General features: G+C 32.3%; 1 protein-coding gene across 10 annotated transcripts in view; it reads right to left on the bottom strand.

The window, feature by feature from the left end:
• Positions 1 to 16,865, bottom strand: part of Wrn (WRN RecQ like helicase) — a 139,864-nt gene that overhangs the window by 99,486 nt on the left and 23,513 nt on the right. For 9 of the 10 annotated variants that reach the window (XM_048792752.1, XM_048792753.1, XM_048792757.1 and 6 more), the window contains exons 2-8: positions 13,545 to 13,651; positions 12,868 to 12,980; positions 7,090 to 7,235; positions 6,378 to 6,526; positions 5,543 to 5,692; positions 4,280 to 4,349; positions 637 to 751 (exon numbers count right to left, since the gene is read on the bottom strand). In XM_048792752.1, the coding sequence (XP_048648709.1) occupies positions 637 to 751; positions 4,280 to 4,349; positions 5,543 to 5,692; positions 6,378 to 6,526; positions 7,090 to 7,235; positions 12,868 to 12,980; positions 13,545 to 13,651 (850 nt within the window). The remainder of the gene's footprint in view (positions 1 to 636; positions 752 to 4,279; positions 4,350 to 5,542; positions 5,693 to 6,377; positions 6,527 to 7,089; positions 7,236 to 12,867; positions 12,981 to 13,544; positions 13,652 to 16,865) is intronic. The other variant, XM_048792760.1, reaches the window with a different exon arrangement.

Below are 16,865 nucleotides of genomic sequence, written 5' to 3'. Positions count from 1 at the left end.
CAAATATTTTCTATTTCAGCTAACCGCTTCACATTTCTAACAAATATCTTTGCCCACAAAATACATTATTACATTGTTCACTATTCAAGAACATTCCTGCTTTTAAAGACTTAAGAAAAAAGTCATTCAGCAATTAAGACCAAAGCAAGGTTTGGTTCCAAAAAGATTTAGCTACATAGCACCTGGAGTCTAAGGTCTATTAATCTGTGTAGAACATTCAATCCAAGTATCTCAAGTTATTTAGTGGTTTCACCATAAAACAATTTTTAAACTTTGTATACCCTCTATTTTAATAGTCTGCCAACTAGATAAGAGTCTTAAATAATAACCAGATGATAACCTATTTTATTTAAAGATTTCAAGTGATCAAACTATAATTAAATGAAAGATGCTCATAACCAGAAAGACAACTTTGCATTAAGTATTTTCCTTAATATGTGCTTATTTTATTTTGCTTTAACAAAAATACAAAAGTAATTTCAAAAACATAATTTGTTCATAAAATAGCCTATAAAGAAGACAGAAAATCCTTAGACGTCTGGATGTACGAATCTATATATAAATCCACCTTTATGAACAGTCAATTCTTCATATATAGGAATGAGAATAAATGTAATTGATAAAAACATATTTAACCTCTGTGAATTTTCCAATTTTCTGCAACTGTCAGGAAAATGCTTAGCCAAATACATCATCTCCTCAGAGATTGAAGTCAACTGTTTCTTTACTTCACCAGGTGAGATTTTCTCCTCTAGGGAAAAATAAAAATCAATATTCATTTTCAAACTACAAAACAGAAATATTTATTCAGCTACTTCATTAACTAGTATTAGGGCTCAGATTTGTATATTCTTTCCTTAAACTGAATTCCAACAAAAAAGACTATTCATCTCCAAATCATATCACTTTGCTTCACTCATCTGCACTATTTCTAAATTAGAAATCAATACAGTAACATGAGGGCTGATACAGTTTGGTAAATATAATCTCTTCTAACAGTCATTCTTCATTGCCCTCATTACCAGTCAAAACCAAAATCAAATGCAAGACTTTCTAATCAGTAATCATTTTCCAAATTATCAATTTCATTATATCTCATTTTCCATCAACAGCACAAAATCTGTTCTCCTTTCCCCAAACCTTTCCTTTCTTAGCATTTTTTCATCACAACTTCCCTTGTCCTTTAAAAAGTCTAGCTCTAAAGCATCTGACATTGGGCCATAAAACCTGTTATTCCTGATTGCTACAATTCTCTTGTCATCTCAAAATCACATGCCTTTACGTGTTGATTTTAACACCTTGTTCATTAACTATCTTTCCCTCTACAATTATTCCTGTGATCATTCCTTGTGATTTCAGCATTCACAGACATGGTCCATCCAAAAATGTGGCCTTTTCCATTCCTTGACATCTCCATTTCCAATAATTTTTCTTCAGCTGACTTCAGCCACTATCTTTGACCTTGTAATTGCCAATAAAATCATCACTTCAATAGTCCAAGTACACATCAATTAAAAAATATAAAAAAGAAGAAAAAATTCAATTATAAGTATTCCCCATGAGCACCAGCATGACTTTCTTTCCATACAATTATTTGACACTTTCAGAACCAAATCTATTGAACCTATCACCTTTTTCATTATTCTCCTAGTCCCACTCCATTGTCTTTCTTTTCTTACTCCCATTTTAGTAGTCATTCATCTGATACATAGACTCTCAACATCTTTGCTCTCCTCCTCAATGGTACTTATTTGGCAAAACCCCTATTCTAATGAAATCCAGCTTTTTTACCTACACCCAAGCAGAAGAATATAGATGAAAATAAAACACAAAGAGAATCACTCAGTTCACTTTAAATTCCTGGCACAGATCTATAGTTCCCACTGGAAAGATGACTATTTGACAACTTTTCCTTTCTCTTTGAGCCTCCAACACCCGCTTATCCTTCCTTTTACTCAAGAAATAGTTTCACCTCTAATTTCACTAAGAAAATAGAAACAATAAGAGGACTACTTTATCCTCCTACTCTCCAAACCACATATTGATCTGTATTCATATCTTTATTTTCATTTACAACAAATACCCTTAAAAGAATTGTCCACACTCACTGTCTCAAATTTCTCAATTTTCGTCTAAACTAACTCCAACTAATCTTTCACCCCTATCAGTAAAGTAAAGCTGCCTCTGGAAATGTTACTAATGGCCTCTACTTTACTAAACCTAATTGTTAACCCTGAATCCTCATCTCGCTCAAACTCAGAAATTTAAAACAGCTGAAAACTTCCTCCTACTTAAAACAGTTTCACCTGGCCCCTGAACACCACAATCTGATACTTCCTGCTTCATTAATTCCCCTTCTCAGTCCTCTTTGCTGCTCTTATCTTCCTCACCTAAGTGTTGGAGTGCCCTTTGATGTCAATACCTCTTCTCTTCTTTATTTCATTAATTCCCTTAAAAAAAAATCATAGATGTAGATGAACAAAATTCATTTATTTTATTTGTTTATTTTTATGTGGTGCTAAGGATCAAACCAAGTGCCTCACACATGCTAGGCAAGTGCTCTGCCACTGAGCCACAGCCTCAGCCCTCATTCATTCCCTATTTTCTCATCCAGTTTCATAAGTTACATCTCCAACCTCAACCTTTTCCCTGAACTCCAAAATTGCATTTCCAACTAAAATATCATATAAGTATCAAAGCCATTTAAAATTTATCAAGTCCGACATTGAAATCTAAATGTTTTTCACCAAAATTTGTTCTTCTCAAATTCTTCCACTATAACTGACCTTTCCATTTATCAACTGATTCAACCAAAATATCTTGATTGTTCTTTCAGTCTTGACTCTTAGAATTCATCTACAAATACTTCACTAAATATTCAAAAATCTACAGAATCCACCACTTCTCACCACCTCTCTTTGCTACTAGCCTAATCCAAACAATTATCATCTGTTATCTGGACTATTAAAATGGTCTCTGAGCTAACCCAGATGCCCTTCAGTGGATGAATGGATAAAAAAAAATCGTGGCCTCTCATCCATATCTCAAATTCTGTTGATAATACCAATCTACTAAATGTAGTTTGACATAGCCACATCACTCAATACAAAGAACTGGTAAGTTAACATTACTTCTTATTTGGGTTTACTATCATAGTCTCCCAAAGGGAATTCACACTTTGACTTTTGCCCTCCTACACTTTGTACTCTATAGTTCAAATTTTGTTTTGATCTGTTTTGTTTTGAAATATAATGTTTTTTCACTCCTGTGTTTAAAATCTTCAATTGCTCTTGGGAGGAAACGTGAACTTCTTAACACAGCCTGTCTTCTTTCCCTTTTCTGCTTCTCCTATATTACCCCATTAGACTCAATATATTTCAATTGCTCACAACCAGCATCATATCTCTGATCTCTAACACTGTGCATCTGGCCTTTCCTGGGTCTACAACACTTTTCCCTTTCTCTTCAGGTAGCTAATGCCTGCTCATATTTAAGGTCTTGCCTAAAACATCACTTTCTCTAGGAAATATTATTGAATACCTCAAAATATGTTCATCATGTTGACACTCAAAAAGTTCTGGATTTCAAAGCCTTCCATATTTCAGATTAGAGAAGCTCAAGCTGTATTAAAAACTCTCTCTACAGCTGCATATAGATAGATATTGTACTATTATCCACATTCCAAACATAGGGAAAGAGATATACCCCAGGTCACACGACTGGGATTCCACCACTGGTCTACATAACACAAAAGCATGCTCATCCACTCCACATAACTCTTTATGCAGTCACTGATCCATCACAACATCTAACAAGGGCACTGAAGTTGAGTGAAGAAACACAGCAGAAAGAATATGACAATTTAAACTAGAAAAATATAAAGCATCTTAAACATTTTAAAGCATTATACATATAAAGCATTTTAAATAGTTATAGCAAGGATGCATAATCTCTAGCCTGGAGGAAAGTTTTTTGCTTTGGTGATATTATCAAACCTACAAGCCCCAATTCCAACAAATTTCCAACAAAATTCCAAAAAATTTTGTTTTGTAGTAATGCTACAAAAGTGATAAATGCTGCTCTACCACAAGTAACATACCTAAAACTCTAATCTTTGATCTTGATAAATCTCACCTTCACATCAACACTGCTCAGACATTTGAGAAGTTCTAATATTGAAAAATACCTTTACAAATATCTGAATATTGGGGTTTTTTCTTAAATAAATCTCACAAAAAAAAAGAAAATTCACCTTTTATCTTTTTAGATCATAACATACCTTTATTTGGAGCAAACATGTGCATAGCACTATCCAAAATTTCTAATTTTCGATAAATAATGAGACCAGCCTACAGGAAAACAGAAAAATAGGTGCAGGTTAAAGATAACCAAAATAAAGGTATACATCTCAGCTTTAGATAAATCCAAAAGTATGATTTCCAAAGCACCCAGAATACTGAATTTAACCTACTATGGTACACAAATATCTTCATTTAATCACCATTCCATTTGTAAGAATGGAGAAAGTAACCTGCCTCAGCCTTAAAATATGTTTTCGTTTATAAACACTCAATATATGAGCAGGTATCATATGACTTATAAATACAATTTAACAAAATACATTATAGTGAGAGAATCTGCTTTGATTACAGATATCTACTTCCTTCCATTTCAATAAATCAGCTGAGAATGTTAGTGTATGAGCAGTTCTCCTTCTAAGCATGGTTAACAGGAATAGTCAAGTAAAATGATTTTTCACAAATGAAGGTGCTACAGAACTTTTGATAGTTTGAAAAGTTTTTTAATTTTTTTTAAAGGAAAAGTATCACCCTATTACCCTGCCAAGAAAAAACAAATTATTTTTCTGGTTACAAATTAAGCTTACATTCCTAAAAATAGATGCAAAATGGAAAACAATAAATTCATCAAGAAATGAAATTATGAATTAGGGAAAAAGAAATTAACTGTGGAACAAAATATATTCCTCATATTAAATACATATATACAAATAATGCTATCTGTAAAGATAAGCTGAGATTTGACTATATATAAACTTGTACTAATAAAAATATATCTAACAGAAGCAGCAAGTTAAATTTGGAGGCAATTTTTCTAAATTTTTGCCACAGTTTAAATATAAGAAATAAGGCCAGTTTCAATATAGAAAATGTCTTGCAACTATTCTTATTCTGAATTGCTATAAGCAATTATTGAATACATCATCAATACCATTTGTGCGTTCCAAGCCTGAGCTTATTAGTCTTTCATGATTTCAGCAAGTTTCACATTTTTTCTATATACAAATTACACATTATTTTGGCTTCATGACAATGAAAATAACTAGTACTGAGCAATGTTTTGACTGATACTTGCTAATTAATACCAAGACTTAAGTTTCAATTCATGAAAGCATTTCTTGCTGCCAAACTGATATTAATTATCTTGGTAGAGTTTATGCCTCTTCCACAATAAAGTTATTCTAAAGTAATTTATGCTAAGGTTTAAAAAATACGTAACAACCTAAAAATCTTTAAGTACGTACATAAGCATCAGTGGCTGCATATAGTTTCTGGTCCTCAGTGAGAGGAAAATTACTCCAATTGCTACAGCGGATTGATTTGTCTTTCAGAAGCTGTTTACCTAAGAGATGTTTAACCAGACCATTGAGGCTCCAGGTCTCTATACATTTCAGCTAGAAGTAATAAGAAAGCAACATAGCAAAAATTACTTTCTTCTATTATCAGATATTCCTGAATACCACCACATGACCAGGCCACAAATAAACAACCCTCAGTAAATTTTCTGTCACTAAAAATCTCATTTGTAGTCTACAGTATAAGAATTTAACTCTGGAATTTTGCCAATGTAGGTATTAAAATTCTTGGACTTTACAAGTATTGTTCATGGGGGGAAAAGCCCAATAGTTTAGTATGCTTTCCACAGCCCAGCCATATATGAGAATTTAATGACTTCATTAATAAAATATGTGAAATATAGGAAGTGGAATTAATGGTCAAACTTCCACTCAGAGAATTATATCACAATAGCTACTTTATATTCTCTCTTAAAAAAAAAGTTATTGGTACAAATACTTTATAAAAAAACTTAAAATAAATATTTAAATTTGCAATAGAAAATAAAGTCAAACAATACCAAGAATTGGGGATAAGAAAGACAGGAAACTTAAAGAAACTAAGTACTGCCAAAATGATGGATTAAAATTGAAGGTTTCATTATGGTACATTCACTCAGAACCTTTGTACTCATACAAAACAGTACATAGCTTAAATTATTTTTTTTAAAAAACAAGATACCATCCACAGAGAAAAACCATAGTATCGTCTTGTTTATGAAAATAATACACTTGTTATTTCTACCTTTTCACTGGCAACATCTGTCAACTCCACAAAACTCTTCAATTTGATGTCAAAGTCACGTAGAAGTTTCCACTGATCTCCTTCAATTCCTACACCTGCTTTTTTAATTGCTTTATTTTCAAGCAACATTTTTAATCCCTGGGGAAAAACTATAACATTTTGTTATTTCCATAAGTTCTGTTAAGTATAATGGATTTATTCTCTATTTCTTACACATGCCATTTGTATTTTTTAAATTGCTTATGTTAAGTTTAAATTCGGAAACACGTTCACCTCAAGTATTTCTTTTCTTGCCTAAATCAAAAACTCCTGATTAATAAATGGTAAGAAAAAATGAGTGTGAGTACTCTGCTAGAACCAACAGTGTATTACTGGTCATCCAGATCCTCTAAAGTTCCATCCAGATCCTCAAAAGTTCATTTCTCTCTTCTTTAAAACAGAAAAAATATCAATGCTTCACAGGGTGCTATGAAAATTAAACATGAATATGAGTGAATCAGATGGAAACTAAATAGTTAAATAAATGTAAGATGATGAAAGAAGTACCAGGTAAGCTGTGTAATGTTTTGAACAACCAATTAAAAAAAAAAAAAAAGAAAAGAAAAAAAAAGAAGTACCAGGTAATGAAAGAGTTTAATTTTACAGGGATAAAGTTAACATATTACAATTATCAGCAATATAAAAATGAAACAAAGAAAAAGAGATAACCAACCTGCCATTGATGAAATGTGAAACAAGTAACATTTGCTTTCAGACACGCACAATTGAATTAGTGCAACTCTGCTTAGTTTCCCTTTACTGTATACTGGCGGCCATTCCATATCAAATCCTATCACATCTCCATCAGACAGATTCATGCTGGGGGGTGGGGGGTTTTGACCGGAAGAATAGTGTAAGTTAATTGCATTAAAATTTTAAACAATTGCAGAACTAAAGACATCATTTTAAAATTAAATGACAAACAAAATCTAAAAGACAAACCATATAATGGGAGAAGATATCTGTGATACATAAAACTGATAATAACCAGAAAATATTAAAAGTTCCTCAAAATATTATTAAGAAGCCAGGCATGGTGGCACACCCTATATCCCAGCAATTCAGAAGGCTGAAACAGGAGGATCACAAATTGGAATCCAGCCTCAGTAACTTAGTAAGACCCTAAGCAACTTATGAAAGGTTGTCTCAAAACAAAAAATAAAAGGTGCTGGTGTAGTTCAGCAGTAAAACACCTCTGGGAAAGAAGGAGGGATGGAGGGAATGAAAAAACATATAAGATAAATAATCCAGCAGAAGAATGGAGGAAAACAGCAATAGTCAATTCCAAAAGGAAATTCAAATGGCCAATAAACCTAAATAACTATATGAAGATACCAATTTTCTCTACACTCTTTCACATGTATCCAATCGGCAAAATTTAAAGGTTCACAGTATCAAATGCTAAGACAAACAAATATGTGTGAGACTGCTCATTACTGATACTGATGAAAATATAAATTGGTAAAATTCTTTTGGAAAAAAACTTTCACAGTTTCTAATTGAAAATGTATAAACACTATGACTTGGGAATTTTTTGTTACAAATATATGAAATTCTTACACATATACAAAGAGACAAACATGTTTAAGTATGTTAATTGCAACATTGTTCCTACTGGCAAAAAATTGGAAACTAAAGTTCTGTCGATCAGAGAATGCACATATTGTAGCATACTAAAACAATGAAATATCATATAAACATCATATAAAAGTCAAAATGGAACTACACAGATCAATATGAAAAGCCCTCAAAAACATAATGTTGACTGAAAAAATACAAATACATAGTATACATACAGTTTGACAACATTTTTAAATGTTTTCAAATGGACAAAATAATATATATTTGAGAATATAAAACACTAAAGTAGTATAAAAACTATCGAGGAAATGCTGACCACTGAGCTCATAACAGATGTTATCTCAAAGGGCACTATAAACTGTACCCTGACTCAACTCTCCTAAACTGGTTCCCTTATCTGACCACATAACAATTTTGTATCTGTATCCTATCTTTCTCTTGGCATTGCCTCCTTGAAACCCTGTGGCTTCCTTGGCTGTCTTAACCCTTTCTTAGCTTTACTTTAACCTATGTATATCATTATGTGAAGTAGAATGTGTGACTTGAGTGTTACAGATTATTAGTAATTAAGATTGAAATGAAATAAAATGAAATAAAAGAACTTTCATTGAATTAAAGCCAATAAAAGTGATGTACCTTGTGAATTGATTAAATAACACTAAACTCAGAAACTAAATCAATTGGAAGTTGTAAGGCATATTTTTGGAGAGAAGGGCATTAGGCAGGAAAAGAGCTCCATAAGTCTTCCTAGGCTATCCTTGAGACTTTGTAAAATACTAAGACAAGCATGCACAGACTGAAATTCTATGAGTCTAAGCAAAGAACTACTAGTAGACTATAAATTGAATAATTCCTAGGTATTAAGAGTTAAAAGATTCCAAAAGAATCACACCTTTAAATGGCTTAAAGTACCCATAAGAGTTAAGGGCTTAAAAATATAACTTAAAATATAAAGTTGATCTTTAAGTTACTTAACTATCTGACAATCAAAACTCCTTTCTTTGAAAGACAACAAAATCAAACAAGATAAAAATCACAATGCCTAATCAAAAAAAAAAATTAGAAGTCATGAGAACAGGAAAATGTTGTCATAACCAGGAGAACAACAACTCAATAAAAGAAGGGGAAAAAAAGGCCTAAAATAATGAAATTGAGACAATTAAATTATGTTCAAGAATATTTTAAAGGCATGAATATGAGACCCAAAATGGTAGATATATATTTTTAAATGGAATTTCTTGAAATGAAAAGTATAACCACAATAAAAAATTTATGAGATAAACAGATGAGATACTACAGAAGAAAAAAATCGTGAACTTAAAAGAAAGCAAAAGAAACTATTCAAAATGAAGCACAAAGAGGAAAAAATCAAAAGAGAAAATAGAAACAGAATTAAGCACGCTAACTTGTGTATCAGGATGCAAGGAAAAAATATTTGAAGCAAATTTTCAAGTATGATAAAAGCAATAAACCCACAAATCCCCCCCCAAAAAAACAAACAAACAAACAAACAAAAACTCAATGAATCCAAAGCAGGATAAATACAAACCACACTATACAAAGACACATCATAAATTGGGGGAAACCTGTAATGGTATAAATATTTTTTTTTAAACAGCTATATTTATTATTTGTTCTCATTAGCTATACATGACAGTAGAATGTATTTTGACATGTTATACATATATAGAGTACAACTTCCCACTCTTCTGGTTGTACCTGATGTAGAATTACATTGGTCATTATATTCATATGTGCACATAGGAGAGTAATGTCTGATTCATTCTATTATCTTTCCTATTCCCATTCCCCACACCCTTCCATTCATTTCCCTTGTCTAATCCAAAGTACTTCCATTCTTCCCTACCCACACCCCTTATTGTGAGTTAGCATCCACGTATCAGAGAGAACATACCAACTTTGGTTTTTTGGGATTGCCTTATTTCACTTAACATGATAGTCTCTAACTCCATCTATTTACCAGCAAATGTCATAATTTCATTTCTTTTTATGGCTGAGTAGTATTCCATTGTATGTATATGCCACAGTTTCGTTATCTATTCATCTGTTGAAGGGAACCTAGATTGGTTCCAAAGTTTAACTATTGTGAATTGAGCTGGCTGCATCATTGTAGTATGCTGATTTTAAGTCCTTTGGGTATATGCCAAAGAGTGAGAAAACTAGGTCAAATGGTGGTTCCATTCCAAGTTTTTCTGAGGAATCTGGATACTGATTTCCAGAGCAGCTACACCAATTTGCAATCCGACCAACAATGTGTAACTGAATATTTTCCCCCACACCCTCACCAACATTTATTGTTAATTGGTATACTTGATAATTGCCATTCTGACTGGAGTAAGATGGAATCTCAGTATAATTTTAATTTGTATTTCTCTAACTGCTAGAGATGTTGAACACTTTTTCATACACTTGTTGACGGATCATATTTCTTCTGTGAAGTGCTTGTTCAGGTCCTTTGCTCATTTATTAATTGGGTTATCTGAGTTTTTTGGTGTTAAAGTTTTTTGAGTTTTTTTTTTAGTTACCAATGGATTTTAACTTTGTTTACTCGTATGTGGTGCTGAGAATCGAACCCAGGGCCTCACATATGCTAGGCAAGCACTCTACCACTGAGACACAACCTCAGCCGCATTGAGTTCTTTTATATATACTGGAGATTAATGCTCTGTCTGAGGCACAGGTGGCAAAGATTTTCTCCCATTCTATAGGCTTTCTTCACATTCTTGATTGTTTCCTTTGCTGTGAAGAAGCTTTTTAGTTTGATAGATGGTATAAATCTTAAAAGTGACCACAGAACAGGGGATTAAAAAAAAACAAAAATTCTGCCTGTCTCTTATAAAGCAAATACAATTCATCAACACCCTAATTCTTCAAATCATTTATATGTTTTGATTTTAGATATGATATACTATAGGTATATCAAAGGTAGCTAGTGAAGTTAATATATAAAGAATTTACCCTCTCTGTGAGTCTAATTTAATTCAATACAATAAAACCCAAAGGACTGGAGTGGAAGTGAGGACAACTGAATACTATTTCTAGATTACATCTATCACCAGAACATTAATAAATAGCTTAATTTATTTCTTTTTTTTAACCCAACATGTAACAGGTTTGTTTGGGTTTTTTTTTGGTTTTTTTGTTTTTTTAAAAAGATAGGTGTAACAACTTCAAAGAAGATGGAAGAAAAAAGGAAGGGAAAAGGAAGATAGAAAAGGAGACTGAGCAAATTAGGTGCATGTGCAAATATGGCAGGATGAATCCATTATTATGTAAAATTATGATGCACAATTAAAAAAAAGAAAAAGAAAACAGATCTGATTTACTTCCTTACTACTTCTGCTTATAAAATGTTTCAAGAGGTTTAGACTGAAAGATTACAGTTCCAATTTGCTTTGGTTTAAATATCACCTCCAGACACTGCTACATCAATGTTCATAGCAGCACAATTCACAATAGCAAGACTGTGGAACCAACCTAGATGCCCTTCAATAGATGAATGGATTAAAAAATGTGGCATTTATACACAATGGAGTATTACTCAGCACTAAAAAATGACAAAATCATGGAATTTGCAGGGAAATGGATGGCATTAGAGCAGATTATGCTAAGTGAAGCTAGCCAATCCCTAAAAAACAAATGCCAAATGTCTTCTTTGATATAAGGAGAGTAACTAAGAACAGAGTAGGGAGGAAGAGCATGAGAAGAAGACTAACATTAAACAGGGACGAGAGGTGGGAGGGAAAGGGAGAGAGAAAGGAAATTGCATGGAAATGGAAGGAGACCCTCATGGTTATACAAAATTACATACAAGAGGAAGTGAGGGGAAAGGGAAAAAAAAAACAAGGGGGAGAAATGAATTACAGTAGATGGGGTAGAGAGAGAAGATGGGAGGGGAGGGGAAAGGGGGATAGTAGAGGATAGGAAAGGCAACAGAATACAACAGACACTAGTATGGCAATATGTAAATCAGTGGATGTGTAACCGATGTGATTCTGCAATCTGTATACGGGGTGAAAATGGGAGTTCATAACCCACTTGAATCAAAGTGTGAAATATGATATGTCAAGAACTATGTAATGTTTTGAACAACCAACAATAAAAATTTAAAATAAATAAATAAATAAATATCACCTCCAAAACTCATATGGAAATTTAAACCTCAGTGCAACAATGTTAGGAGAGGTGGCTAATAAGAGTACTCTGCCCTCCTGAATGGATTGATAATGTTATCACATGAATGGATAGGTTATCAAGAGAGCAGATTTGATTTAAGTTTAGCTCCTTATGCTCTTTTCCTTTCTCTGTTCACTTGTTCTTCTACCATCTTATGACACAGTACAGAGGCCCCCACAAAATGCCAGTGCCAGGATTTTTGACTTCTCAGCCTTCAAAACTGTGAGAAATAATTTTATAATTTACCCAGTCTGTGATAATTTTGTTACAGCAACTATTAACAGTACCAGCAGTCATTTCTAATGTTCTTTTTAAGGACCACTTGGTGATACTGTCACTAAGCAAATAAGAGAACCAATCATAGCCATTATTCAATATTACTATGTTGATATTTTAAATAAGGTTTTATATTATATTACTCAACATTTAGAGGTTGAATAATTTTTGCCTTTTTTCTAAATTGCTTATGAATGAACAGATATTACAAATTTAATTTTCATAATGATTTTATTTTTATTTAAAAAGTAGACTAGAACTTACTAATACTCTATATTGTAGAATTAATTTCCTCTGGAACACATCTCAACTATAAAACTCACTATACTCACAAATATTAACTAAATAGTTATTATCTTCTAAGGATGCAAAAATCAATGAAATTCAAATCTCTTACCAAATATCTTCTGACAGGAAAGAGCAATCACTAGCTTCATAGCTATATATAATAGATCCTGTGAATTCTAAGAAGGGAAGGTCATCTTCAAAAACACTCTTCAGAATACATGCCTTGAGAAAAATAAAATTCAACACAAATACAAGTAAAGTTCATATTAAATAATAAATGTTCACCAAAATAATAAAGTCCACTGAGTGGTAGAACACTCGCCCAGCATAAGTGAGACACTGGGTTCGATCCTCAGCACCACATATATATAAATAAATAAAGGTATTTTGTCAATCTACAACTAAAAAATATTTTTTAAAAATGCTGATAACTGGTTGTCAGAACTTAATTCTAGAAGGTCTTAAACTGATTTCCCCCCAAAATTCACCAGTGTTAGTGTTTCTAAATTATCTGAATTCAAATAAACTACTAAGGCCAACCATGTAAACTGACATAAAGGGGGAATATACAGCAAAGTTCTCATTTTGTAAAACCCAAGAAGTTCTCATTTGTAAACCCAAAATTTATTACTATTCACCCATTCTAGAACTAGATGCTGGTTCATTCACACATCAGAAACACTAACCTAAATAATTACCTGAAGTTTACAAGTGAGGGTTGACTCATTCTACAGCCAAATTTAAATTAAATTCCCCATCTGAAAGAATAATCAATAAATAATATACCTTTCTTTCTTCTACAGCACATTTTTTATTCTGCACTGTCATCCATTTAGGAAATTTCCGCCGCTGTGGGTTTGTTTCCAGCTCTTTTTCATTCATTTTTAAAATCCCTAGTTGCAAAAAGAAAAAAAAAAACAATGACTTGGTGAATAAATGCAAATCCTTGAAAGAAAACTCAAGAGAGAGTCCTGTCAATGAGATAAAACTGAACGTACATAATTAAATTATCACATCTAGGCCCAAGTATAATATATAAATATAATAGTTTCTATTAACTATACATTAAGTATCTCTTTCTTTTAAAGCAAGTGGGTCATTTTGAGTTCTAAAGTTCTGGCAATTTCAAAATTCTATGATTCTATGACTTTAATCCTTTCAAATAACCTTTACATCATTAACAAAGAGAATTCTTGGGTATATGAAATATTAAAATTTTTTCAGCCAGATGCTGTGGCACAATGCCTAAAATCCAAGAGACTAAGGAGGCTGAGACAGGAGAATCTCAAATTCGAGACCAGCCTTGGCAACTTACTGAAACCCTGTCTCAAAATAAAAAATAAAATGGATTGGGGATGTAAACAGTAGTAGTGTCCCTGAGTTCAATCCCCAGTACAACAACAATAACAAAAAAAAATTATCTTTAATTTTCTGTACAATTATTATCTACAATCAAAGTAAATTAAGCCAGACCATTAGATTTATTCACAAGTATACTTGAAAATCTTCCTTTTAAAACACAGAACAGCTCTTCTATATTAAGGTTGTTTTTTTTTTTTTATTATGTCCTTTCCTAGAAAGTGTACGTTACCCTAAAACTAAGAGCTTCTTAGAGAATTTTTTTTAAATGTGTTACTAGTTTTGAGGGCTCTCTACAATGTAAACAAAACTTAAGTATGGTTAAAGTAAACAGTGAATGAGCAGGGCACTACACCTTGTAATCCCAGGGGATGAGGAGCCTGAAAACTCAAAGCCAGCCTCAGCAATTTAACAAAGACTTAAGGGAGACCCAGTCTCAAAATAAAAAATTTAAAAAGAGCTGGGAATGTGGCTCAGTGTTTAAGCACCAGGGGTTCAATCCCTGATACCAAAAATAAAAAAGAAGAGCTGTGAATGAGAAAAAAGAGAACCATAACATGTTCTTTTTGCTAATGGATCCATACCCTGATGTGACTTACAATAAACTGAAGAAGGCTTATGTTCTCAGCAACAAATCGCAACTTTATTTCATATTAACTCCACTTTCTAATAAAGGGGTAGTAGTTTTAAACATACTCCTAAAAATTCTCATGATGAAACATGATATTAAACAATCAATAACTACTTAGAATTTAGGGATAGCCTGTTATATTTGAGACTATTTAGTAACACAATCCCTAGCCCTAATTGACCCTTTCCCAAAGTATGAACTAAAAACTGAGAATACTGACAATGTATGGAACAAAACAACTTAAAACAATTACTTTACCAAACTTAAATTTTCCACACAAAACAAAATCCATCACTCTTATGCATTGGGATGGAAAGAATTAACTACAGGCTTGTAACTCAGGCTTATAAAGAAAGAGGAGGAAGAATAAAAAGAGCTCAACCAGAGGTCCTAGTAAACATGATAATCACCTCAAGTCAAATGGTACTTTTAACCTGTTAAGAGTATTTATTAGAAGAAAACTAAGGAGTCCCCATTTAGAAAATGTGATTAGCAAGGAAGAGCTCAACCATCTAAACTGCTTATTGTAAATAAGGCTGGAATTACAGATTCTAAATATATAACTGGAAAACGAAGGGTAATGAAAAAAGCTGTGTAATTATGAGAATATAAAATCAGAATTCAAAAAAAAACTGCCTTTGGGCAATGATTTTACACATAATACTCAAAACTTCTCTGTTAATTCAAAACCATGACATCTCCTAATACAGAAGAAAGGGACATTTTTCAAATCTGTTTCTCACTATTTGAGACTCCTTCAAAAAAAACAACATTCTTAGGAAAGTTTGGGATTGGTAAGATCTATGATTCACTGAATCAGAACAGACAACTCAACTCTTGATGTTACCATATTCACAATAAGCAGTAGCATAAAATGTGCAAAATATATATGCTTTGTACACCGAAAAGCATTTCACAAATGTTAGTGGTTGATAAGATCCTACTTTCACAAATTCAAAACCCTTGAAGAAGTCAAGTTTATCCCAAATTGTATATATATGATCTCTTCTTAATCTTCATATATATGCTTATAAGGCTGGAAAACTAGTTTCTGCTATACTCAAGAGTAGATCACTGGGGCTGGGGATGTGGCTCAAGCGGTAGCGCGCTCGCCTGGCATGCGTGTGGCCCCGTTCGATCCTCAGCACCACATACAAACAAAGATGTTGTGTCTGCCGAAAATTTAAAAATAAATATTAAAAAATTCTCTCTCTCTCTCCCTCTCTTAAAAAAAAAGAGTAGATCACTGGCAAAATGACAAGTAAACTAGGTTTCAGAAAATAATGCAAACACTATAAGAACAATCAATAATCTTGATATTTTGAGTAACTCATTTACACTCTCAAAACAAAAATAAATCTTAAAAACTCTTACCTATGACTAAGTATAAGACTAACATCATTTTAATTTGAATTATCTAATTTATATCTAATATAAACCAGCCTCTTTTACACACAAAATTTGATCTAGATATTTCCAGGTAAAGAATTTGAAAAGTAAATTTGTTTACAAATCCAACATTTTTGTCAAGCTTACTTAGATCTTGGGGCATAAAAAACACAGAAAATTAAAGTTGTAGAATAATTTGCAATAGGAAATCTTTTAATATACATGAGGATTTAAATTCTTCATCAAACAAAGGTTATTGTTGAAAGGGATCAAAATCTCACAATAAAAAGAATTTTGTATTCATGTTTAGTTGCTAATGTTGTTACATATGAGCAACTTTGACCCATCATTTTCCAAAATCATGTCTTTTAACATTTCTTAATGCTTCATATTTTGTCATTAAAATACTTTATATACACCTTTGAAATAAATTATATTTTGATTTGTTTTGGACTTTACTGGTGTCCTGAAATCTTTTTGCCTATCCATTTACTACTATCTACAACTTTTCAACCTTTATCACTATTTTTAAGGCTTTCAAATATTTTTGCTATTGTTTATTTTTAGTTTTCCATTTTTAATAGCCCAATTTAAACAGATTTGTCTTTCAACAGGGAAATTAATCTTGTTCATAGGCAGCATGACTTTTCCCTTTTCACTGTACTTGGACTAAACTAGTATTCATCTTATTTTCTTCAGATTCCTTTTTTCTACTTTTTCTGACTTAG

Source organism: Marmota marmota, unplaced genomic scaffold (assembly GCF_001458135.2).
Source record: "Marmota marmota marmota unplaced genomic scaffold, marMar, whole genome shotgun sequence".
In the NCBI taxonomy this organism is placed as follows: domain Eukaryota; kingdom Metazoa; phylum Chordata; class Mammalia; order Rodentia; family Sciuridae; genus Marmota; species Marmota marmota.
Note: the sequence above shows the minus strand (reverse complement) of the source record. Positions and strands in the feature narration are given on the sequence as shown.